General features: G+C 43.0%; 1 protein-coding gene across 2 annotated transcripts in view; it reads left to right on the top strand.

The window, feature by feature from the left end:
- Positions 1-15,868: 15,868 nt before the first annotated feature.
- Positions 15,869-25,832, top strand: part of SLC15A1 (solute carrier family 15 member 1) — a 55,682-nt gene continuing 45,718 nt past the window's right edge. The window contains exons 1-4 of one of the 2 annotated variants that reach the window (XM_014600492.3): positions 15,869-15,998; positions 22,393-22,421; positions 25,266-25,350; positions 25,437-25,578. In XM_014600492.3, the coding sequence (XP_014455978.1) occupies positions 15,995-15,998; positions 22,393-22,421; positions 25,266-25,350; positions 25,437-25,578 (260 nt within the window). In that variant the 5' untranslated portion in view covers positions 15,869-15,994. Of the gene's footprint in view, positions 15,999-16,942; positions 16,966-22,392; positions 22,422-25,265; positions 25,351-25,436; positions 25,579-25,832 lie in introns of those variants that run through there. The other variant, XM_059721110.1, reaches the window with a different exon arrangement.

The following is a 25,832-nucleotide window of genomic DNA, read 5'->3' on the forward strand; positions in this document are numbered from 1 at the left end:
ATAGTTTCACTGCTGTGCTTAAGTAAGAGAACACACCCTCTTGTGTTTCGTATTTAGACATGCTAAGATTATGTTAGTGTTGGGTGTTGTCTCTCAAATACCTCATTTTAATAGTTCAGTTTTTCTGTCCTTCATTGGATGGCTACTTTACACATTATGGAGCATACATAGATTTTTCTCTTTTACCTGTGCTAGAATATACTGAAAAATATACTTGTTCAAAGATCGGTATCAAAGGACACCCGTTCAATAAGTTCTGTCATAGATCTGAAAAGGTAACTCATGGAAATCAACCTAAATTGCGGAGGAAGGAGATTAATAAAGGTCTCTAAATCTATTTGAATTATTTGTTGGTTCCACTAGTTGTAGCAGTGTCCATTTTATTTTAAATCTTTTCACCGTGTTTAGGCAAGAGTCACCTACAGAATATGAGTCAGGTGAATTTATTAAAAATCCTTCCTGGGTTATGTGAATCTTATTTTCCAAATGTACTATGGTAGGAAGATTAATTATCCTAAAATATTTTACAGCCTGACTAATGGGGAAGACTCTTGTAAGGCACAATGCAAAGTTGGTTATCATCCCTATTACCACCACTGTAGTTACTGTTTGCCACCTAGAACAGATATATTTTAGTTTCTTATATATAATATATAATGCGAGTTGTTGCCTGGTCAATGTGGCTGTTGTCTGCTTTCAGGAAAGGTTTATGAAAGAATAAAAAGCTAGGTGTTTTGCTTTTTTTGTATTATGTGAGGGAAAAAAAACAGGTGGCTGTTCAGCAGGAAAGCTGCTGCTCCAGCCTCTGTGGTACCAGTTGCTTCCTTTATTCCCATGCGCACAGCAGGTTCCTTTTATCTTGATACTACTGTCTGTCTCATTTTTCATTTAAAGTGTTCTTTTCTGTTGCAAAGGTTTAAGTTCCTTTTCTGAGTGAATAACACTCCTTTTCTTTTTGATGAGAACATGAAAAGTTATTCCATTGTGCATTTTGCTCCTTGATGCAGATTTTTGATCGGTTTTCTCTGTTCTTCAAAGATCAGTCTTGTGCTGCTCTTTATAACATTTTCCCTAATGATCATGCAGTGTCTGTTTATGATGACTCTGCCTAGGAGAGGACAAAAAATGGGGCCCAGCATGCTTCTCGCTAAAAGCATCAAAAAGATGCCCCAGAAGTCTTGTCTATTTAGAGAACAATTAAAGGGAAAAGGAAAAGAGTGCAACTTAGAATGAACACCATGAGGTATGCTAGGTGATTCTGGCTCTGCTTAAAGCTTATCTAGTTGAAGGTATAAACTAGATGGAAGATCAACTAGATGGGTTCTTTGCAAGCCTAGGTTAAAGCCTGTATGTAGTATAGGTAGGAGCCTTTCTCATTACGCATTTAACCAACGTACAGAAGAACCTTCTGTCTGTCTTCTCTTCTACCACACTGCACTGAATCTAAGGGTATAGACATGTGCAACTTAATGCTGTGGAGAAGAGAAGTGTTTAGCATGTATCAGCCACTCAAGTAACCATGTGCCTGCTCTTATCCCGCAGTAAGTGGAGGCTAAACCACATCAGTTAAATCCTCAAGGAAAAAAGGTTAAGTTACCATAGTTTAACTTTCTTTTCTCATAGGGAAATTGCTGGTGCATAGATACTGCAGAGCAGCTGATATATCTGCCTTTCACTGCAGCTGATATATCTGCCTTTCACTGCTCAGTAAGTTATTCATAGTTACAGCACACCCCACACTTTCTCCTCCTGAAAAAGTCCTGTTGTAGCGGAGCTGACCCTGCTGGATTGCAGCTGAAAAAACAGAGTTAAGTTATGACTAGCATCAGTTTTATATACCTTCTCTTAATGGGTGTCCTTAGGCATTTCATACCTATAGGCAATTAAAAAAGGGGGAGGGTATTTCTGAAAGCATCTATTCTCCTTGTATTTGTTGTTTATCCATTATGCTCACCACAGTGATATCTGAAAGCCAAAAACAATCTTCGGGAAGACAAATCTGAAGGGCAAAAAGAAATTATGCTTAAGTGACTTGAGAGAAATTCCCTTAACATCTTAACAGCTCTGACCCTGCATTTAAATATCCTTTATACTTATTAAGACAGTGAGTCACAACCTTGTTAGACTCATGGCACCCCTCAGAAATGCCAGCTCTTAGCTTTCACTTATTTTTTTGACTACAGTAAAATAATAGAACAATTATTCGGTTACAGAGAACTCAGCAAGACCAAAACAGGTCAGAAAGTTTTCAATACTATGAATCCCTATTTGAAATCATCCATTAACCATCCAAGGTTTTTTGTGTAGATGTGCTATCTTATTAGACCAACTAAATAGTTGGAAAAAAATGTTCTTTGCTATCTTTCGTGCACAAACTCCTTTCTTCTCCCTGTGCCTGAGAAATGGCATTTGTGCCCAAAAGCTAGCAAAGAATATTTTTTCCAGCTATTCAATTGGTCTAATAAACAATATCACATCTACCCAAAGACCCTTGCCTTCTTATGTCCTTAGACCAACACGGCTACAACCAACAGCCCTTGTTAACCACATAGTGTTTTCACACCTATCAGTTGCATGGCACCCCATATCACCCCTAAAATGATCCCATTGTACCCTGGCTGAGAATCAGTTTATTAAGACACCTCTTCAGTTTTAAGTAGTAATGAAAGTTAAACTAGTTTAACATCTAGAAAGCAAATTTCAAAGAAAAGTTTTTATCATTTTCAATGGAGCTTGCCTGCCCCCTTCCTCCTCCTCCCCTCTCTCACATGTTTTGAAACAATTACTGCACAAGGGAAGAGCTCATACAGTTGAGTGTATACAGTGAGATTTAGGAATTGCCAAAATTGGCATCTGAGATGGAGAAAAGAACTCGACTCCAACATACCTTCCTCTGCTTGATTTTATCAGCACCACAGCTGCCATAAGAGTCAAACTGCTCAGAGAGCTGTCCAGGAATAAGTCATTTTTAATTGCTTGAATAATGAAGGAAACAGATAAGAAATTCTAAAGGACACACAGATAAATTTAAGAAAAACTCTGTAGGTAAGCAAAACTGCTCAATCAACACTTCCTTTCTCAGGGTTCTTTTAAATACTGATATGCTTACGTTTAACTTCATGAAGGTTTTATTACCCATCCTTAACAGCAGCAATCAATAGAATAGGCTATGATAAAGCAAACAGTGCTCACTTATGACTGGACTAACAAACTGGAAAAATTGTAAATATGATAGCCATCCAGGCTTCTAAGTCACAAGTCAATCATAACAGAGAACACTCTGGACAACATCATGGGACACTGTTCCCCTCTGACTACTTCAGCAACAGTGAGCAGAGACTGCAATGAAGAAAAACAGCTCTCCAGTACAGTGGTACTCACAGTTTTGGCTCTGTGAGCCAGGTAAATGGCATGGGGCTGGTCTATGAGCTAAATTGGGCCCCATGCACTGTGCTGACTCTACCTAGCCAGAGCTGAATGCTGGCTGGGCAAGGGTGGTGCAGGCCTCTGGACCTGATTCTGACATGTGGAGCCTGATCCAGCCCTGCATCATTCATCTAGTGTGAGGTGCCAAACTTGTAAGCATCACTGCACTGGACTACTTGGAATACATAATAATTGGTGGTGTTATTATTAATATTATTATTATAAATTACCGGTTACTACCTACTTAGGAAGGCTAAAGCAGTTAAAAGAGGTGACACTGCAGTAGATAGGTGCCACATAATAGACAAGGATAGTAATATTGTTTATAATGATTCAGACAAAGCAGAGGTGTAGAAATAAATCTTTCTATATTTGGATAAGTACTTCTTCATCCTGTGTTTTAGTCATTAAGAAGAATGTTGAACAGATCCTAGGAATAAATATTTTAAAATCAACAGTTCTGAAAAACTTTTACTTGATTTAAAATAAGTGATATACCAGAAAAATTCCAGAAGAGAAGAGTGCTATTATGCCCACACTCAAAAAGGGGCAAGATAAAATAAATTAGGCAGCTATAAGCCAGGTAGTTTGACAAATGCCAAGCGAGATAGAAAACTAACATTGGTTTCTATTTAAAAAAAATTAAAAAGGACAATCCATTAGTGCCACTCAGGAAAGTCACTAGCAAGGAATATGTGAAGTATCAAAATACTTTATGTAATTTTTTGAGGAAATAAGTTTGATTGATAAAGTTAGTTGTGTAGATGTAATAAACTTTTGTAAGGCATTCAATGTAATACTATAGCACATTCTCTTTTTTTAAAAAAATACCGTAATAGCAGCATGTTTTAAATTGATAAAGAACTGACTGGTTAGCCATTACTTTGAAATTTGTTAATGGAGAAGTATCCAATGGAGTTCCAGGGGACTAGAATCTAGTTGAGGGATCTAGTTTGGGATGGTCCTGCTTTGAGCAAGGCATCCTGAGGTCCCTTCCAACCCTAATTTTCTATGATTCTATGATTCTGTGACTGGTAGGGGCCTGGCACTGTTCATTACTTTCAGTGATCAAGAAGTAAAATTTTTAAAAAAATCACTATGACTTGTTTGTGCTGCAGATTGGCAGAATGGGATGGCTGACCTGATTCTTACAAAGTGAGCCAACTTCACTAGTCTATGTGAATATATGGATGCTTGTCTGCAAATAGTTCATTTGGTACTTAACTTTATAACTAGTTTAAGAACTTACCCCAGGGAAGTCTTCTTGCATTAAGTTAACCATACCGTTGAAGTTTATAGCACCTTGCCCAAAGCTGTATCAAATTTAACCTAGCTCCCTTTTATGTAGGATTTCATTAGCTTGCTACTTAGAGATAACTACAGAATATAGCAGTGTCACGGCATCTTAATGTTGTGTGTTTATATGCATGTTTGCCTATATTTCAATTTATTCAAAATCAAGTAGGGAAAGTTTAGTTTCTTTTCAACATTATTGTTAACAGGCTTCCTGACTTGTCCACGCAGAGTTATATAACAGCTTCTTGCAAAAGGTGGAAGAAAATCTGCCACTGAACTATGAGCTTCTACTCTCAGGGCATTGTCTGCTCTGAAAAGTCTTGGCTTCCTGGGAATTCCTTAATTAAAATAACTTCATTTTGAAGTATGTATTACAGAAGACAGAGAGATTAAAAGAACTGTTGGGTTTTTTTTTCATTTGCTCTTATTTCTTACATTCTATACACAGGTGTTTTCTGCAGGAGCATATGCAAACTATGTTTTAGTGGTTTGAAATACTAAAATAGAGCCTAGATAAATAACCAAAATGTACCTGACTTTGTACACTTTATATATTGTTTTCAGAATCCACTTCACCCTGATACAAAAATGCAGCAACACCTTGAGGTAAAGGGTGACTGTAGTTTAATGTACATTTCACAACAGTTGAAAGGAGGAAGTGAAGAATACCACAGCTAATTGAAACTGTTGTTGGAATGTAGGAAGGTAAAGTGTACCAAAACTGAAATGTAGCAATGGTACCTAGGCTAACACCACTCATCTCCACCTTTTGACCTTACCTTAGTTTCATGCTAATGAGAGTCAACTATATTTATTTTTAATGTACTTAAGACTTCTCTCAGGCCACCCTCCTCTAACTTAATTGCAGCTTCCCTTAACTAGAATTGAGGAAAAATATTGTGCATAACCAATAATAGGAATTCTTTAAACACCTTTAAGCACAACTCCACATCATCTTATTTTTTTATCTACAGCTTATAAGTTAATCATATGGGATGCCTCAATTCAGAACTTCTGTTTGCCTTTATTTTCCATAACTTTGTCATCTTGTCCATACTTTCTCCAAAATGTAAGGTCTGATCTAGGCATAAAAGATCATTTCCATCTGGAGCTACTAGAAACTAAGACAAATTTTCAGTCCTCCAAGGAAAAAGATTGTAATGACAAAAGAATAGGCAGATGGCCCTCTTTCATGAAAAAGGCAGAAAAAAGGACTATTACACTCTGGTTCTTTGAGCAGTGTGGTAGTGGAGAACACATTCATGGGAATATGTGTCCTTAGGATCAAATCAGTCCACTTCAGAAAGCAATGCCTTTTGTGACCATGTATATGCCATCCTTTGGAGAATATTCAGACCTGATCATTTATAAGGAATTATGGCTTCTGTCATTCTTCAGTCTTTTCAATTTACTGAAAGGACTTTTAAGTAGGAGACAAGGGCTACACATGTTCAAATGGTCTGGGAGAATTCTCCTGGGTTTGATTTCCTGGTAGAAACTTACCCAGGGACCCCTCAAAATCTATATATTAGTGGCATTTCATTTTAATCATGGAAAAATGTGGATTTGGGGTTACTTTTTTTACATAAAAAATTGTGTGTTTTTTTTTTTAAATCAGAGAAACCAGAATCCTTGGTTATTAGTTTACAGACTTGTTTTGCGAAATATGCATTCTTAGTTTTGATATGTTTGATATATTAGCTTTGAAACACTGCTAGCCTGACCTGCAGATAACAACTTAGGAGATCATCTTTTGCAATGTATATTTTAAAATAGTGATTTTTTTTTCCAGATTCACACATCAATGTATCCCCATCTTTTCCAGTAAGAGATGCAAATGAATCTGGCTATAATTATAAAGGTGATGAGGACAATGAATATTTGTCTTTCACAGAATATGTGATAAGCAAGGATCCTGATTTTCTCCGATAAAAAAAAAATCACCAATTTTGTTATTTAAAAAAGTTACCTAAAATCTGCATTTTTCCATAATTAAAATGAAACACCACAGATAGATAGATAGATAGATAGATAGATAGATAGATAGATAGATAGATAGATAGAGGGGTTTCATTTTGATCATGGAAAAATGTGGATTTTGGTTTACTTTTTTAAATCCAATAATTGGGGATTTTTTTTAAATCAGAGAAAACTAGGATCACTGGTGATAAGAAAACCTGCTACAGCCGAGTCATTCACAACCCATCACATCAGAGAAAGGCAGTCACTTGAACTAGTGAACTATCCTTTTGAGATCCCTAATTTGGTAATAACTGAACTTTTCCCAGTATCTAAATTTATTCTGAAGACATCCCATTTTACAGTAAGGTAATGGAAGCACAGAAAAACCCAGTGACTTGCAAGGAATTAACCCAGATCCAAACCCAGTCCAGTGTTTTAATACTAACACCCATCCTTGCTTACTAATTGGCGCACATAACATAAATCCTGTGTAATTTTCCTAACCTGAAATCCCAGAGTTACTGAATTGCAAATCTTGACATTTGGTTATGCAAGAATTCATGCTCTAGCCTTGTTTTGAAGCATTGAATGCCAAACAGCTTTGGAAAAATATGTTCTCTATTAATAGACCTGTCCAAAGAACCCACTACACTTGTTAAATTGCTCCAAGAGAACATTCCCTAATATAAATACAGTATGTTCTTCCTTTAGGTCAGGGGTGTCCAACCTTTTTGAATGTGGTGCCAGATCACCAACTTTTTATCACCCAGTCGGCTGGCAAGCCGTATTCAAAGACCACACAGGAAGTGGTGTCACATCAGGAAGTGATGTCACGTGACCTTTGACATCAATGAAGTTGCTGCGAGTGACAATTAAATGGGCCTGGAAATGTGGTTTAAAATCCAAAATAAAAACAATATAAAAGCAACAATGAAATAATACTAAACACTTGACTAAAATAAACACTGTCACGTAATGAAAGCAGCATAATGCAGATCAAATGTGGAAAAGATATCAGCCAGAGTGGAAACTAATCAAAGGTGGAGGGATGCGTCTTGGTGGAAGACACCTGCGCAGTGCTTTGCAGCCTCAGCCGTTCACTGCCTTGCAAGGGGCAGGAGGGAGGAGGGAGCAGGGGCTCCTCAGTGCATCCAAGAGGCTGCGAGGGAGATTTGTGGCTCAGCTGGGCAGGGCCGCACCTGTAGCTGGGCACGGAACGGAGCGGGGCAGGGCGGGGACAGCTGCTGCCACGCGTGGGAGCCCCAGTCCGAGCTCCTCCTTGTCCTCCCGGCCGCAGCCTCCCTGGGATGTGCAGGAAAGGTGCCCTCCGCTCCGCCGCTGCCCACCTCACTGCCCTGGTACCCGCGTGTGCCCTCGCTGCCTCCCATCCCCAGCGGCACATGAGAAGCGGCCCCCTCGGGACTCGGGGCCGTAGAGCCGCGGCGCCCAGGGGGAGACTGTCCGGGGGAGCAGGCGCCGCCTTGCAGTGGGGCAGGGCAGGGCAGCGGGGCTGGTGAGGAGGCAGGCGTGGGCCGGCAGTGCCAGCGGCCACTGCTTGGCTTCCTGCGCGGGACCGCTCCGGCAGCTCAGGGCACGGGCACGGGCTCGGGCTCGTGTCGGGGTGGGGAGACAGGGGCAGGAGCATGGGTGCTCCCAGACGCGCATCCTCCCCGCCAGCGACCGGCGTGTCCCGGGCCCTCGAGCAGAGCCGCTCCTCCGCCACCCGCCGGCAAAGTTCGGGGCCGCTCAGCAGCCGCAGCCAGCGCCGCCCCCGGCCGGGGAGGGGTCCAGCCCCGCGAGGGACCCGGCCGGGCTGGACCGCGGTGCGTGTGGGAACCTTGTCCCTTCCCCAGCCCTTCAGCAGCCATTAGGAAGCTGCTGAGGGGCTGGGGGAGGGACAAGGGGTTTCCCGTCGCAGCACCGCAGGCCACAGAAAATGCCTTGGCAGGCCGCATGGCAGCCCGCGTGCTGTATGTTGGACAAGTCTGCTTTAGGTCATTTATTCTCTTTTAGGATTATGTTCTGTGGTATAGAATACAAAATTATATACTTGTTAAATTTGAGGAACCCATAGAATAAATCTTATCTGCATAACTATTTAATATCAGTAACCCTCCACTAGTTTCAAACTCATTAGATTATATTGTTCCCCTTCCTAATACCTTCTCTGGTTGCCTACTCAGATTCAGTCCCATCCTGCAAAACAGTGACTTAGTCTGAGTTATATATCAGTCCAGACAGCCAGTAGAAAGTACCTGGATTTAAGGTTTTACCCCCAGTAGGTAAGGAAGGTGCCATGGATTTAAAACTTCAAAATGTTGGTGTCAGTGAAGTATGCAGAAGTTTAAATGCTCACCTGAAATCAAGTCTGTCACCTGGGATTTTTTAAGTCTTATGAGGACAGCACCAGTATAGAAGAGAAGGGCAAAATGTCTATCAGGAGCAGAGGTGCTTTTATCCCAACTAGACACCAAACTCAGCAATGTAGTGTAAGTTCCTAATGTTTATTAACTTCAGTGGAAGTTGAAAAATGTCAGCAGATTAAATCCAAAATGAGGAAATGTCAACAGAGGCCTGTTAAATTTACGACAAAAAGGAATTTTTTCAAAATATTTTCCTTTACGGAATAAGCAGAAGTTTTAAGTGGTTGGTGTCAGGGAAGCCTTGTATACATTTGCATTTTCTTGAGTTATGAAAGTGTGCTATAGGATAAAACACTAGATCCTATATGGTCTGAAAATAATAATAAAAGGATCACCTTACATCTGTCCCACTTCTAGGATTGTCTGGCCTGAATATCTGAGTTAGAATCATAAGATCCCTGTAAGTCAGGGAACTATGACTGTCCTCATTTTGCCTAAGGGAAACTCAGCTTCCGAGACTGATTATGCAAGGTTATACACAGCAGAACACTGTGCAATACTCAAACCAGGATTACGATGCAGGCGTTCACACATACACTTAATGTACAGTTCTTTACAGGCATTGCTGAAGTGACTGTATGTTCAAAATAAGTGACTTTGGATGTTTTACAAAATTATTTATTTTTGCATTTTTAGCTCTTTTCATTACTGAAGTTGTTCTTTTAAGAATAGGCTTCAAGATGCTTTGTTTTGTGGGAAACATAAAGGAAATCTGCTTGTGTGTTGAGGGGCCAGGGGATTCTATTTGTCCAAAAAAGGGAAAGGTCAATAAAGGTCAGAATTTGGTTAGTAAGTTTCCTTCCAGGAAATAAGCCTCATTCTCAACTAGTTATCTCAGGGCACTGCTTATGAACCAGAGAACACGTGGAAGTGAGGTGCACTGTGGCTCCTTTAGTCTTACTGCCCCCTTTCCATTCCCCCTCCCCCCCACTGATTGGTGGAGGGGCCCCACTTGCAGCTCGCTCCTGATCAGCAGAGAAGGCAAAAATTGCAGTTGTAAATATGGCACTGTTTCTGCCTCCTGCCACTGATTGGCCAAGGGGCCCCAGACAGCCCTGCTGTTTGCTGCTGACTGACAGGGAGGCAAAAGTGGTGCCAAGTTTAAAACCGCGATTTTAGCTTCCCTGCTGATCAGGAGGGAGTGGCGGGGTCCTCTGTTAATCAGGAGTAGGGTGGAGCAAGGGACAAGCAGGGGAACATGCAAAATTAAAGGAGCCACCACATACTCTACTTCTGCCGTGAATTCGGTAGGTCCCTACCTCTAGGCCAGCGGTATGACAGGAATTCCCACCCAGCTATATGGGAATTCAAAGCTGTTCCCATCAAATAGATATTATGTGGTCTCTCTATAAGATGTACATGGTAGATCTCAGTTCTAGCTCTCACATAAGAAACTTACTATCATGCACCTTGAAGTAATAGGTGGACCTACTCAAGAGGCCACAGATTTTAATAGACTATGGAAACTGAAATCCCCAGGTTGTTCCTAGGGGAAATAACCTCAAGTCTTCCTTCAGACATGCTGGCAGGGTGTGTATACCTTTGTTTTCTTCACCAGGTGCCCCCAAGCACTATAGCAACACATTGTTTTTCCTAAAGCCAGACTTTACAATATATATGTTAAAAACTTGCAAACAAGCTCCTTAGATAAATTATCTGAAGTGTCACCCACAGAAACTATAGCTAATTGGCATTACCTTCAACTCAGTTTCTCAAGACAGATGCTTACAGGTTCTGCCTCATGCCCTTATTTGCTGCAGAGGTGACTTTAATTATGCAACTTAATCAACCACAGGCTCTGTTAAACTTGTGTGTGAAACTTAAGGGCACACATTGCAATAAACAAAATGCCAACTATTCTTTTGATAGTGGATGACAGTAAAAGTTAATTCCATCTTCATTGTTACTAGAATGTTCACATTTTGTGCTAAACATCCATTGTTACATGACAGGCAAGATATTAGCTCAGACAAGGTAATTCACTTAATTTCTCTGTTCCTTAGTTTTTCATGTGTAAAATGGGAATAACAGTATTTGTCAGGACAACTCTATAAATGGGTGGCAGTACTCAGCTATGCAGGCTACTGAAGCCATAAAAACCTGTGTAAAGATAGCCCTACTACGGCGATGACTGGGTTTCTATCTTAATGCCCCGAATCAGCCATCAATGTCCCTTTCTTTAAACAAATACTGTATCTTTACAGAACAGCATTAGCAATTTTTCAAATCAGCTATTTCACATTCAAAAATATGAAATGTGTGTGTCCAGGAGCCCCTACCTCTGTTTGTTCTTAGAACTCACTCTGTATCTCTCAAGTGCATACTTACCAGTTCACCTTGTCCCTAGCATTGCTAGCTGCGGATCTGGTATTTCCTCTTTGTTAACTTTTGTTAGTTCTGAATCAAAAACTCTGATTCAAACTTTTTTTTTTAAATATGGGAAATGTAATCTAAGTGAAACAGTACTCATTTCTCTCAATCTCCTTTAATACTCTGGGATTTATATTGCTGCTCACTTCATCCAATTTGATGAGTCAGTCTGTGAACAATTACTAACGCACCAAAAAAAAAAAAAATATTATTCATCAGCTTGCATCCCAGCAATGCGGCATGAGATGATGATGATCCTACTGACTTTCATAAAACTTCAAACCAAGTGACCAGAGGCATAATATGGAAACACTGTGCCCAGGGCAACTCTCTCCCACCCTCTCCCATTTCCCCCACAACTTTTCAGTTTCAAGTACAGGAACAGCAGCAAGCAGAGAGCCTGGCAGTGTCATAGAGTGCAAGGCATTCTGGGAATTATAGTTCTCTAGAGTCACAATAAAGTTTGCTGCTGGCAGAGGGGGACTTTCACTTTATTGGTTTTTGGGTTTTTTGCTGATGAAGCCCATGTCTGAGGCAGGGAAGCTGAATTTGTAGGCAAAAAATGGAGGTTCTCCCGAGCAACAATAAACTCTACTGCTGTGCTACAAACCTTTCCCAGAATGCCTTGCACTCTGACACCCATTGCCTCTACTGGCAATGGGCATCACAGCGGCTGGCATCAGTGAGGTAAGCAGTAGCCCTGGGGGTGGGGGGAAGTGCCCCCCACAATTCCTGCTCCTTCTGGTGCCCCTCCCCTTATGCGACACCCAGGTTATGTGCCCTGCTCACCCACCTCATGCTACACTACTGAGTGGCACTCAATGACAAACTAGGATAACCCATTAGTAACAATTCCCACCCATGTATCTGAACATGTTGTTTGTGCTAGGCTATCATCTTGGAGAGGATAACTTGCAACTAAAACCTACACAACCTTAAAAAAAAAAAATCACACATTGTACCTTCTAACATTGTTTGTATCACGGAGTGCAATTCATTCCTCAGCCTTGAAATCTGACGGCACCCAGAGCAGGTACATTAAATCTCTTCCAACTATTTTGCTGGTTCTGGGTTACTAACATTGAAGAATTGTATCATGCCTTGAAAAGGCACCGTTTCCTTTGGTGTCAAGTTCAAAGCTTGGTAGGACAAAGGAACATTGTCTTCATATTATTATTATTTTTAGTAATCATGGTGGACAGTACATCTCTTGAACTAGGTTAAAGAGGCCACATTCAGAAATATAAATCCTCACTACGAACTTTCAATGAAACTGGCAAAAGTAGAAAATGGCCTCACAGATGTCAAGAGTTATGCTAACTTACCTGAGCTGAACTAAGCGATCTCCTGTCTGTACGAGTGTCTAAGATGCAACCTCCTTTTTTGATCAAAGACTAAAATCCTAGTGCTCATTAACAGAATACTTTGCTATCACTGCTAGAAGGCATATAAAATGCTTTTTCAATAAAAAAGAGGAGTCCTCTGTGTTCAAAGATAACTTGACCAGCAGCCAGTCCCAGCTGGTCACTGCTTCCTAATGTCTCTGCACCTGCCTTCCTCCCAAGTACTTTCAGAAGTTAGGGGCCAGTGGGGTACTGTGGGTCTCTGGCACCCGAGGGCCAATGCTCATATTTGCGGTCCCTCCTACCCCGGGGATGATCTGAGCAGGGTGCGGGGCCCTGCCTTCCACCCTATGGCACTTTAGCAGGGGAATTAGGCAGTGCAGCACACTGGCTGCAGGGGGGAGGGGTGGTGGCTGGAATTTCCAGCCAGAGCAGCCAAAGAAAGCCACAACCTGCCTGGCAGGTGGTGGGCCACACACAAATCATGGGAGGCACCCCAGCCTCTCCAGCCGGTGCCCCCCTCCCGCCCCCCAGCTGGTGCCCAGGAGCCATGGCCCCTTCCCACCCCATGGTATGCCACTGTTAGGGGCCAGCAGCTGCTCCTCATTCTGGCCCTATGCTTTAGTATCTCATTCCTTACTTAGCTCTTTGAGAAAATGACCATTTAAAAAAATCTTTTTACCTTCTAGGGCCAAGTCCATGTATTAGTTACACTTCACTTTGTGATGCCAGGCAAGACACCATATATTTCTGTGTTCTTCAGACTTCCCACAGAATTCCATGTAGCTTTGTTCCAGAAACCTAGGAACCATTATGTCACAATGTAGGTCTATTATGATTAGAGGCCTTGATTTAAACAGGTACCTGACTAAGCTACAGAAGCAGCAACCCGCAACAGCAGATTGTATCTATAGATTTGTCATCATTGGCTCTAAGAGTCAAAAGACATTATGCTCAAAACACTGCATTTTGCCCACTACCAACTCTATAGCTACTTCAGGAAGCAGGGCTGCTAAAAAGAAAGCAGCAATTGTGCAGTCCCTTCACAGCATCTGATGAGGTAAGCCCTCTGCTTATGAAAGTTTATGCATCTCTGATTTAGTTAGTCTACAAAGGTGGAAATCTACCTTGCCTTCTGACTCCAGACTAACATGGTTCTCTGATAATGTCTTTGCACATCTTGAATTTTAACTGAGAAATGGGAATTTTTTTAAAGCCAAAATTTTCATAAAGTGGTACAGACTTTTTTTTTTAATCTTACTTTTGGGATGCCCAAACTGAGATATCTTTAAAAGGCTTGATTTTTCTTCTCTTTCTAAAAAGCATGCCCTTTTCAAGCATCTAGGCACTGAAAAAAAATGAGGCACTCCAGTCTTTTCTACTTTTCAAAAGTTTGGCCACAACACACATTGCTAACAACAGGCAGAATGGGGGACATCAGAGAAGTAGCTTACACTTGAGAGAAGGGGTGTTGGTAAAACAAACACACCACATGCATGTGTGTGCATACATGCTATTGATAATGGGTGCCAGCTCACACAGCATAAATTACCATCAGAACCAAAAGAACATAACTCCTACCTTCACAGTTGGAAGTTAGGTTACTGGGCTCCACCTAGGAGCAGGTTGTGCTACCCTTGCTCATTTTGAACTGTCCTTTACTATCCAACAAGTAGCACTGTTGAATGTCAAATGGTCAACATATATATAAAATATTATGTAGGGCAATAATTGCAATGGGGTCTTTAGTTTAATTTATAGAAAAACTTTGCAGGTAGAACTGCACTCTTCAGCATTTATGGATTTATGGTGCTCAACCTATGGTCTGCTGGCTGGATTGGTCCCCAAAGTGACTAGATCCAGACTGCAGCATAGGGGATCCAATTCAAGCAGCTCAGTCTGGTGTATCCCCTTCCCTTCCTTGACCTGCACCCTCTGATCCCTTCTGCAGCCTGGAGATAAGCTCTCTTCCTCTCCTTCCTTTGACATTGGTTGCAACTCATGGTGCAGTCCGGTATAAAGTACCTGGCTCAACACCTTGAGCTCCTCTGGATTAAGCTTTCAAAACATTCATGAAAAGGAAGGGCTGTGATCCACTATCTAAGCACTTCTAGAGTGAGCAATGCTAATGAAACACAAGTGACCTTGTTAGTAGAGTCAACACGACAAAGTCAAGAACAGGTTCAGCAATCAAGTTTAAATATTAATTACACCTGAAAGCAAGCCTGTCTCTGCTGCCATGCCAAGGAGCTACTCGCACATGAGTCTTCCATTGCCAGTTTTGTGGCTGGCCAGACTGAGGGCAGAGGCACTGTGGAGTGAGATGCAACCAGGAGCAGATGCAGGAACGTGCAGTGGTGCACCTGCGCTCCCCTTTGATTCCTGTTTGGCCAGGGTTTGACACTAACTGCTGGCCCTGGCAACAACATTTCTAGTCACGCAGCTGAAGGAGTTGCTTTACTTTGCAGCTTATTACCACCTCCCTGATCCCTTCAGAGCTCTTCATTCCCCCAGTGTCAGCCACCCACTCTTCTCCTTCGTGGTCTTCATGTTCCACCAATGGAGTTGGCCTTTGCTGCCCATTAGCTGCTCCTGGTCTCGCAGCTCCTATTTCACAGCCCTGTGGCCTGCTTGTAACTTCTCCCAATGAAGCTGTATTTGTTTGTGTCAACATAGCCCAGGGCCAGGCCTAGTGGGGAACTCCCAGGCTCTTTCCAAGTGAAGTACATGTGCAGCACTGTGTGGGACCCCTGCCCTCTGCAAAACCCTAGAGCTCCCCATGGACATCACACCGCCGGTCCCAGCCCCCACCCCCAGCACACAGGCTCCACACGTGTCACATGGAGAGGAGATGTCTCATGTGTGTGTGGAGGTCTACCCTAGTGTGTGCGTCTGTGTGTATTGGGGGAGGGGTTACCCGTGTGTGTGCGCGAAGGCAGTCTACCCTATCTCGTGCGTGCGCGTGTGTCCCCTCCTTGGCTCTTCCCACCCCGCCCAGGCCCGCGCCAGCCGCCGGGAAAGGGCGGCGCGGCGCGGAGCGGCCCTGCCCTGCCCGGCCCCCGCCCGCACCTGCCCCGTGCACGGGGCTGACGCTGCCCTTAAAGCCGGCGCTCAGCAGCACATCTGCCTTCCTGCCCCGACACCAGCACCAGCAGGAGCTGCGCAGGCACCCCCATGGGTAGGTGCGGGCGGGCGGGCGCCTGCCCCGCCACCCCCCTCTCCGCGGTCCTCTCTGTCAGTCCCGTCCCGTCCCGTCCCCGCGAGCCGGGCAGGCGCGGGCGCTGGGGAGCTCAGCGGAGCCGCTCCCGGCTCGGCGGTGCCTCTGCTTGTGGCCCCGGATGTCAGCAGCACCTGGAGCAGCTGCCGGTGCTTCCCCGGCTTCGGCTTCCCCAGACTTCCCCCTTCTCTCCTGGTCCCCCGCCCCATCTGTAGCTTTCTGTAGGGAAAGAAATCAAAATCTGGGCTAACAAATAGAGGGGAGAGTGAAAGCTCTGGGGGGACACGTGCGCTGCCAGCCTGGGAATTCTGGCAAGGCAGAAATAATATTGTGTTTCAGCGGTACCTGCTGCTCCCTGTTCCCTGCCCTTGAAGTGCATGGTGTTATAGGGGGAACATCGTTTTATCTGTATCTGTCCCTCCCTGTTGGCTTGGGAATGGCTGTCCTAGGAATTAAGGTCACAAACTGTGGGTCATGAATCCAAATGGGGGTGGGAGGCTCTGGGTAGGGAGTGAGGGGCCACGCTGAGGAAAAGTTTGGGAAGCATTACCCTTGGATAGCCTGTATAGAAATGAGGAATTCCCTTGTTGGCTGTAGGTGGTTGTGCCTGACACTGCAGGGCTTTGCTAAAATATTTCATTGTATTTAATATTAATGTCTTGGAATAGGCAGAGTGAGAAGCGTGGTGTTGCCTTATGGCTAACTGAGGAACTTCCAGTTTGGAGCTGAAAAATGAAGGCAGCATGTTGGCAAGGCAGACTTCATTCCTGCTCACTTCTTGTCCTTTCCCTGGCAGGAGAGTGTGGGATGAGCCATCTCTGCAATTAGGAGTCTGGGGACCAGGAAGGACCATGGGAGGAAGTTATTTCACCAGTCCCACCCAAGGGATGGGTGCATTCCCCTCTTTCCTCATCTCTAGGCTGAAGAAGTAGGTCAATGGGTTCTTCCATCCACCTCAGAGGGGAAGGCTGGCTTTTTCCTTTCCTCTCCTCCTCCTCCCCCCCCCCAGCTGTGGCAGAGAGCTGGAGAGCAGCACTGGTGCCTGTCTGCTGCTTCCTTCACTTATTGGCATGACTGCTGCATCCTAAGGATTCATCTTTGCTAAGAAAGAAAAAGTGGGTTTGAACCCACATTGGCTAGGCTGTTTAGTAATGCATTAAAGTCCTAACTCTGACAACTCTGTTGTAGGCTTAAAGCTGTAGTGGGCAACTTTTCAGCAGGCATGCCACAAATTAAGCCCTAGCCCTGCCCAAGTGCTGCTGTGATTCCCTGCTCCCTCTATCCCCTTCCAGGTGTATGTGGTAGAGTTTGTGCTTGGGGTGCCAACATGGAGGTAGGAGGCTGCTGAGGGAAGAGTTGTCACTGCCAAAAGCCAAGGTAACTTGGCCCTACTACTGCTGCGGTCTTGTATGGTGGATGAAGATCCAAAGCCCTTAATTTGGTAGCAGCTGCAGGGCCAGGGGAGGATTAATCTGTCTCTTGGCAGTAACACCTGCTACCTCATGCAGCAGCATCCTGCTTTGCTCTGGGAGGCTCCTGCCTCAATTCCAGTACTTCTTAGCTGAGGCTGGCATGCTGTATGCAGCAATGTCCCATGGCTCGGGTCACAGGTCATGTGTTGTCCCCCCCCCCCCCCCCCCGTTTAAATCATGTTGGCCACTTTTTTTTTTCTTTCCCCTCTTGTGAGGATGGCCAAAAGGCTCATCTGTGCTTGCCACTTAACCTACACTGATTGATGCAACTGAGTATGCTGTTGTAGATGAGAAGCAGCTTAGTTTGACTGTGCTTAACGTCAGGGATTTTTGTTCTGGTACATGCTGGAATTGTGCTAAAATTCCATTCATCCCTTGTTTAGTTAATGGTATCAACTGGGTGCATCTGACCCAGTATTACCATAGTATCTGAGCACCTTTTGTTGTACTTCTCAGAAGCCCACCTGTGGGATAGGGGTGTATTATGCTAACTCTACATGAGGGGAGCTGAGGCACAGCAAAGTCTAGGCATGACTGACCCAAGGGTAAGGATCCCCTGGGTGGCCTAATTGACCAAGTAACAGTTAACAGCCTAACCATTGTGTGTAGGCTGCTTGAGACTGTTTTCAGAACACAAGAAAAGATGTGTTCAGAGGAGATGGGAATGAGTGTAACAGTTAGCAGGATCAGGGGCTGACCAATTCTGAAGCCAGGGCGTTAGACCAGGGGCAGGCAATTAGTTTGGGCAGAGGGCTGCTTACTGAGTTTTGGCAAGCCATTGAGGGCTGCATGATGGGCAGCCCAGGGCAGATTAAAAAAAAAAAAAAAAAAAAAAAAAAAATTAGAAAATTTATATTAAGGGGCCCCACAGGCCTGGTGGGCTGCATCTGGCCCCTGGGCTGCATTTTGCCCACCCCTGCATTAGACAAATGCTGAATTGTCCACTGCTTCAGCCTGGATGCAGATGCTGAGCACTGGTACATAACATAATCTGCATGATTGGTAACAAGAGATGGAAACTTCAGTCCTTTGGTTGAAAATATACCCACATTTCTTTCCACTTAGTGTGTCTCTGAGTGTGAAATGGATAATCCAAGCAGATGCTTTTCTCAAAGGATGAACCCGTCCATAAATAACTAGTTTAGATTGGTTTGGTGTTTAACCAGAGAATTAAAGGTGTCTTGTGTCTCTTGCTTTTAAACCATAAAAATATTTTGGAAACTATAAGATGGTAGGAACAGAGCCTGCTTTCTGAGGAATGCTCTTTTGCAATGGGAAGAAATTAACCAAGCATTCACTTTCCATAGAAAATGGTCAGGGCAGGGAATACTAGTCACTGCCTTCTGGGGTGGAGGTCAGAAAAAACATTTCCCCGAACAAATTTTATAAGTTGGAGTCCAGAATAACAATAGAAACTGGAAATGCTTCCTGGCTTCTGTGGGCTAACTTTACTGACACCTGCTTTTGCTTTCTCCCTGCTGCTTTCCCCAAACATTAAGGGAGGGGAAAAATTATCCATGGGCTCCATTGCAGCAAAAGTGGATGTGAGAATCTCTGACAAATTACACAGTCAAGGACCGCTAAACTGCTCATTCATGTCAGCAATGGCACTTCTGGAAGAGAGATGTATGAACAGGATGGCAAGCTTAAGAAACCAATGTAGGAAGGACACTGAGGGCTCGTATACAAGTGCCCAGAGGCTGCTCCAACATGCTGTAATTGCAGCGCATTGGAGCAGACTCAGTTAATAGGGTCTGCTGGAGTGGGGTAATTACCATGCTCCAGCAGACTCCAGCATCATGTGCATTGGAGTCCCTGCGCTGAGAAATGTCAACGGGGCACTTTTAACTAAAGCTCACTGGAGTTTTAGTTAAAAGCACCCTGCTGACATTTTTCAGTGCATAGATGCTGATGCACGTGATGTTCCGGGTGCTTTAATTAGCATGGCTCTCGGAACTGCACTAATTAAAGCACCCCTTTCCCACCCCGTCTCCTAGAGCATGTCTATAAATGCCCTGATTTCTGTATAAAACGAAGGCTGATGTATAAAAAATAATAATTTAATTGAGGGAAATTGGCAGATGAGCAGCACTTTTGAAAAAGTCATGTTTAGGCCCCTTGCTGAGGTATCTAACTGTGGCTTTGGCAGTCCTATTTACACTCTTATTTTGAAAATCTTGGCCATAGAGTATTCAAGAAACTCTGGTGAAAGAGAATGGGTGCCTGAGACTGAGATTATAAACTGTCAAGGAGCAAGTCAGAGCTACAACAGTTACTGCTCAGTTTTAAAAAAGGTGAAATATCCCATGTGAAACATTCTCAGACTGGATCAGTGCAACAACCTGTGAAAGATGTTGCTTCCATATCCCTCAAAAGAATAATGTACGGAATACAAGTCATGGAAGGGCTTGTATTCAATTAATCATTTCCAAGGCATAAATGTTAGACCCAAGTAAGTTCCTCAGATGTCACAGGAACACGTCTTTCCTCCTCCCCCCCCCGGGATTTTATTAAACTCAGAGGGTTCACCAGATACAAATCTGGATAACGCAGATCAAAGAGTATGAAAACTTCCGTCTTAGTTGATGATGTGGATACTGGACTTTAGTTTTTGCCAGGTAGGGAAACAAGGTGCAGTTCAGGAGGGGAAAAAAAAAAAAAAAAAAAGAGAGAGGGAAATAAATGCTTGAGGATTCAATGCCTGCTGAAAGTTTTTGTTTTTGTGGGACGGGGGACACTAACATGGATCAGCAATAATTAACTCTGAAAGACCCCTGTTCATGTTAACTGTACTTCATGGAATTGTATCTTATGAGTACTGATGAGGCCAAATTGTTTATACTCAAACTTTTACCAAAAACAAAAAACCCCGCAAAAACTCTGGAAATGAGACTGTCCCTTAAATGTGGGTTTACAACTTGAGGTACAGTTTTAAACTTTTTAATGTTGATAAAAGCAAATGCATGACTTGTGTGCTAATTCTCCATATTTTATTTTATCTGCATAACAACTATTTAGTTATTTGTCAAAATATTAACTGTAAAAAAATCATTGGAAGGGAGTCAGTACATTGTGCTAAAATTTAAAGAGCATCTATTATTGGGTATCTTTATGTATTGTGAACTATGGATTACATGACGCATCATTATGAAGAAAGTGATATTTTTGTTTACTTCAATCTGTTACTGATTTGTTTAGTTTGCAACTTGGGGTTTCAAAGTGCACCTCCTCACTTGTACTAGACCTTTGTCTTTTTAAGATAGTGCACTTAAGCGTGTGGTCCCACAAGAACTGCTGATAGCTGCTATACGTCTACGTGAACCTTGCCAGAGAAAAGGCAAACTTAGTATCTAGCAGCCTTCTAAACTGTAACCAAAGCAAGACCTAAAAATCTCTTGGAGGAGATTAAACCACTCAAAGTGGGCTGAGTTCAAGACTCAGCAAGCATAAACAAAACCAGCAAGGCAGTTAAGCATGCAAATAGTCTTATTTTGCCTTCGGTGAGGTTACTTCATATACTTCAGTGCTTCACCAGATCAGGCCACAGAGCTTAGCACTTTTTCAGTGTGCAGCTTGGTGTGAGCTTATTACAAGATCCAGCTTTTATTTCCATTTGCCTTTACCTTGTTTTCACTCTTTACTTTTACTTTAGTGCTTGCAGCATCCCAGCTGCGTGCTGGGCTGTTGCCCGCGCTCCCAGGTGACAGCAGCTACCTGAAGCCAGGACCAGCTGCAGCCAGGAGGCTGCAAACAGCTGCTCTGGGCTCCACAGCTCCAGCATTGGCTCAGTGCTGGCAGCAACAGCTCATGCACCTCGGGGCAGACAGTGTGCGCAGTCTCTGCCAGCATGGAGCTGGTGCCGGAGTTGTGGAGCCCGGCGCAGCTGTTTGCAACCTGCTTGCTGCAGCTTCCCAGAGCCTGGGCTCCGGAGCCCAGTTACAAGCTCTGTGCCCGGAGCAGGGGAGAGACCGGGGCTGCGCTGCCTCGGGGGCCCCTCCCCCACTGCCTGCTCTGACCCGTGGGTACACACGCTGGTTCGGAGCTGATGCCTGGGCTCCAGAGCCCAGCACAGCTGTTTGGAGCCTCCTGGCTGCAGCCAGCCCTGGCTCTGGGGAGCTGCTGCCAGCTGTGAGCCTGGGCTGGGGGGAAAGGGGCTTTGGGTGGGTGGCAAGGGTGGGAGGGCAGGGGCTCCTACTATGTACCCCCTGCCCTCATTTTGTTTTCTGGCATGCTGGCACTTCAGCACCTTGCAAGGTGGGCATTGTGGGGGTTTTCAGCACTCGGACCAAAAAACGTTCCCTACCTGTAAGACTGAAAATAAGTATAACTTCCTGATTTATGGTTGTCTTGCTGTAGATATGCAATACAAAACCAGTTAAGTTTGGAATCTTTCTTACAGACTATGAAAAGGCACAATTTGATGTCCAAAAGCTTGTTGTTTTTTTTTCCTATTCTGTTTTGTTTTTTAAAAAGGGCTTTCTGGGTGGTATCTTTTATTGAATCAACTGTGTGGTCAGTAGGGATGTAAACAAGCTTTTGTGTACCAAGTACCCTCTTTGGTGATATTGGAAAAGGGTGTCTGGACCCCAAAAGCTGGCCTACAGCTCTACCAAGTGTACAGTTGGTTCTATAAAACATATTACCCACAAATCCTAGCTGCTTGCATTTTTCCTCCACCATCAGACCTATGTCACTGCCACAACTTCTGTTCTTTACATACATTTTTTCCCTATAAAATATTTAAATTTGCTGAAAAATGCTGAGTTTATATTTAATGACTTATGGTTTAAGATTTTTTTTTTTTTTACCTGTTTTCCATCATCTCATTAAGAAATATTACTTTTTGGTTTATGTAAACTTGTTTCTCCTTTTTTCCCCAACAGAGAAAATGAAGAAGCCTAGATCATCAGCGGTTAGTATTTTTTCTTTTTCTTTTAAGAAGTGTTCAGTTGCTAGAAATGAGTAATCTTCCCTCAGACTATGCACAGAGACATGTGACCAAACGTGTAGAACATGGAATGAAATCTACTCGGTTGTCTCCCATTATACCACCAGCAGATCACAATCTATATTACTGTTTTAGGGCTTGGTTTGATGCATACAGAGGTGGATGGGGGTGCTTGGATTGACATCAGATGATTGCCTCAAATCCTGACTCTGCTCATCTGGAATCAGAGCTTGGTTCACAGTAGAATCTAGCTGCGATATGCTCGAAACCAGTGCTTCTCAAAGCGGTGGTCTGTGGACTGGCACCAGTCCGCGAGCCACCGGTCGCTGGTCCTCAGCGAGTTGCCAGGAAAGAGAAATATTTTCGGAAGCATAGCATTGATATGTCATAGCCCCACAGTTCGTACATTCCAACACTCCAGGTGACATCATGTCATGCGAGGTGAGGAAAGAAAAAGAAACAGCTGGTCACACACTTGCGTAGTGCTGTTACACGCAGTTGCTGCCACCGGCTGAATTGGGCACAGGTCCCTGGCCCACTGGAGAAAAAATTGCCGGTCTGCCACGTCGGATAGTTTGAGAAGCAAGCACTGTTCTAAACTTCAGTATCCAGTTGCAGTTAAACTTTTTTGTTTTTGTTTTAATCTGGACTAAGATAAAAATCAAGGGTAAATCCCAAAATAAAAACTAAGCAGGAAACAGCACAGCAAGTATCACTAGAAGTGTAGGCTCCAGGTTCTAGGCACAGTTATGTAATGCAGTTATACAAGCCTCTCATTTTGCTTGTTGGGAAACCATTGTTCAGAGGGTTGCTCTTGATGATCCTGATAGTATGGTACCCTTGCCTAATTCTTGTGAAATAGAAATCTTACTAGGCAGTCATTTGTTTCTCTGTGTCCTTTATCTCTCTTTATTTTTATTTTATTTTGTTGCAATGATTACAGGAAAAATTACTTGCATAGCATAGCCTAAGGGTTTCCTACATCCAACACATGGATTTGCATTAGCTTGTCTCCCGTTGGTGTGTGTTGGAAGAGTACTTCTTTACCGTTCAGCTATAACTTGCTCTTCTCCAGAAAAGTTGGTACAAAAACATTGCCAAAACTACACATACCTAGTACAGTAACTGCACTTCATAACACTGCAAAATATTGATCCTCACACAGTTGGGCTTTTGTGACTGTCCTGGACATTCAAACGTAGTATCAGCTTAATGTGATAGCTAGATGCTCTGTCAGAAGACGCTACTATCTACTTTCAGGGGAGTAGACTCGGGAAGTATTTCTAGCTTCTTCAACAACTGTTTCCCTTAAGCGCTACTAGTGATAACAGATCCATGGGCAGGATATCCTATGTACAGCTTCATTTAGCCTTGTTCGGTGTGTCTACACATTGCTGTATGGCGATGTTGCTAAAGTGCCATGCTTTAGTACTTTCTTTTGGAAGTACTAAAGCATGACGCAGTATGGGTGATTACTACGCCATGCAGGTGGCACATGCTTAGATTTCCCCACTATCTTGCTGTAGCTGCGTACTAGGTCTGGGGAGCACACTGCTATGATGACAGCTGGCAATCGCATGTAGACCCACATGATTGCTACCTCGCTGATGCACACCGTACAGCAACATAGCATGTTGCTACATCACCATAGGGCGATGTGTAGATGCACCCGTTGAGTGGTATCCCCTTGTGTTGCATTGTATCTGAATTATTAATGATCTTGTAAAAGTCTAAATATCAGTACTAATGAAATATTACTTACTTTCATGTTATAAAAATACCAAGGGCTGCTTTTTTTTTTTCCCAATAGTTTTTTTTTTTTTTAACTCCATAAATAGATTTGACCTCTGAAGCAGTGAATTGTGTAAACTATGCAAATCAAACCAGGTTCTCTCTTAGTTTGTGTATGGATATTGATTGCTTTGATGCAGCTAATTTATCATCTTTCTTACTGTAACTTACTAAAGCTGACATGCACAATTGCATTTAATTTGTGTTCAAAGATCTTCTTATACGTGGCCTCTTGTTGCCAGGGATATAGAGCCCTGGATCATGATTTCCTATGAGATCTTTGCTTGATAGCCTCATGATGCTGTACCGTACCCAGTAATAATTTGTCTTGGGGATAATGTCCAAAATGAGCAGTAGTTCATAAAATCCCTCTCATTTAGAACTAGATTAAAACTTCCTGGTCTCTAAGCAAGTTCTTTTTGCTTTCAGTAAAACATGCTGTGCATTATTGTTTAAAAAAAAAAAAAAAAAGACGCATTAATCGCAGAACTGACTAAGCTCCACAGACCAGATTCTTGCTGGATCTGACTTGATGTAGCTTAACTAATATCAGCCTAGCAGTGCTTTGAAATTTTGTGGTTTGTTTTTGTTTTTTTTTTTGAAGTGGTACAGCTTTCTGCAGTTTTTTAGACTTGGCCTATAAATGGTAAGCTGCAAGGAGTGTAAGTAGCAAGATGTGGAAGACAGTGTTTTTTTGTTTTTTTTTGTTTTTTTTTGTCCCCTTTCACAGAGAATTCTGTTTAAAGGACAATTTATGTTGCTGTTTTGTAGCCTTTTCTATTTTCAAAATGCTGCAGGTGTCTGTTAGCTCATTAGTAGCAGTTCTGTACATGATGATTTGGAGCAGAGATGCCCACATTTTGAGACTCTTAAAAACCTAGAATGAAAAATTACTTATAGTCTAAAAACTGCAATTGATTTTTACATATATGACTAAACTTACTGGTTCTGGCCAGAAAAATGAGAGAATTAAATAGCTTTGTTGGAATTTTACATGTTTCTATTTTTGCCTTTCAGCCAAGCTGCTTTGGTTTTCCAATCAGCATCTTCTTCATTGTCATTAATGAGTTCTGTGAAAGATTCTCCTACTATGGAATGCGAGGTAACTTTCCTTCACTCTTCTTTAGCTTTTGGTTTCAGTGGATAATTTCATATTTCTAACTAACTCCTTGTTTTGTTTTTTTGCAGCTGTGCTCGTTCTGTACTTCAAATTTTTTCTCCATTGGGATGACAACCTGTCTACAGTCATCTACCACACATTTGTTGCTCTGTGCTATTTGACACCAATCCTTGGAGCAATTGTTGCTGACTCCTGGCTGGGGAAGTTCAAGTGAGTGTTTGTGGGGGTGTAATCTAAAGCAACTGAATAGAGCAATTAAGTTTTGGATTGCCGTTTCAGGAAAGGGTTTCAAACGGCCAACTGAGTACAGAAAGATTCTGTGAAGACTTGGTATTAATGAATATAGATTTTTGAGAAGCTTTCAGTTTTAGTGGATGTGGCTCGGAAGTGGAACTGAGGAACAATTGCTTTCGCTGACTTGCTCTGTCAACTCAGTCAGAAGCATTTACAGGTTCATGGGAGTT

Source organism: Alligator mississippiensis, chromosome 1 (assembly GCF_030867095.1).
Source record: "Alligator mississippiensis isolate rAllMis1 chromosome 1, rAllMis1, whole genome shotgun sequence".
Classification (NCBI taxonomy): domain Eukaryota; kingdom Metazoa; phylum Chordata; order Crocodylia; family Alligatoridae; genus Alligator; species Alligator mississippiensis.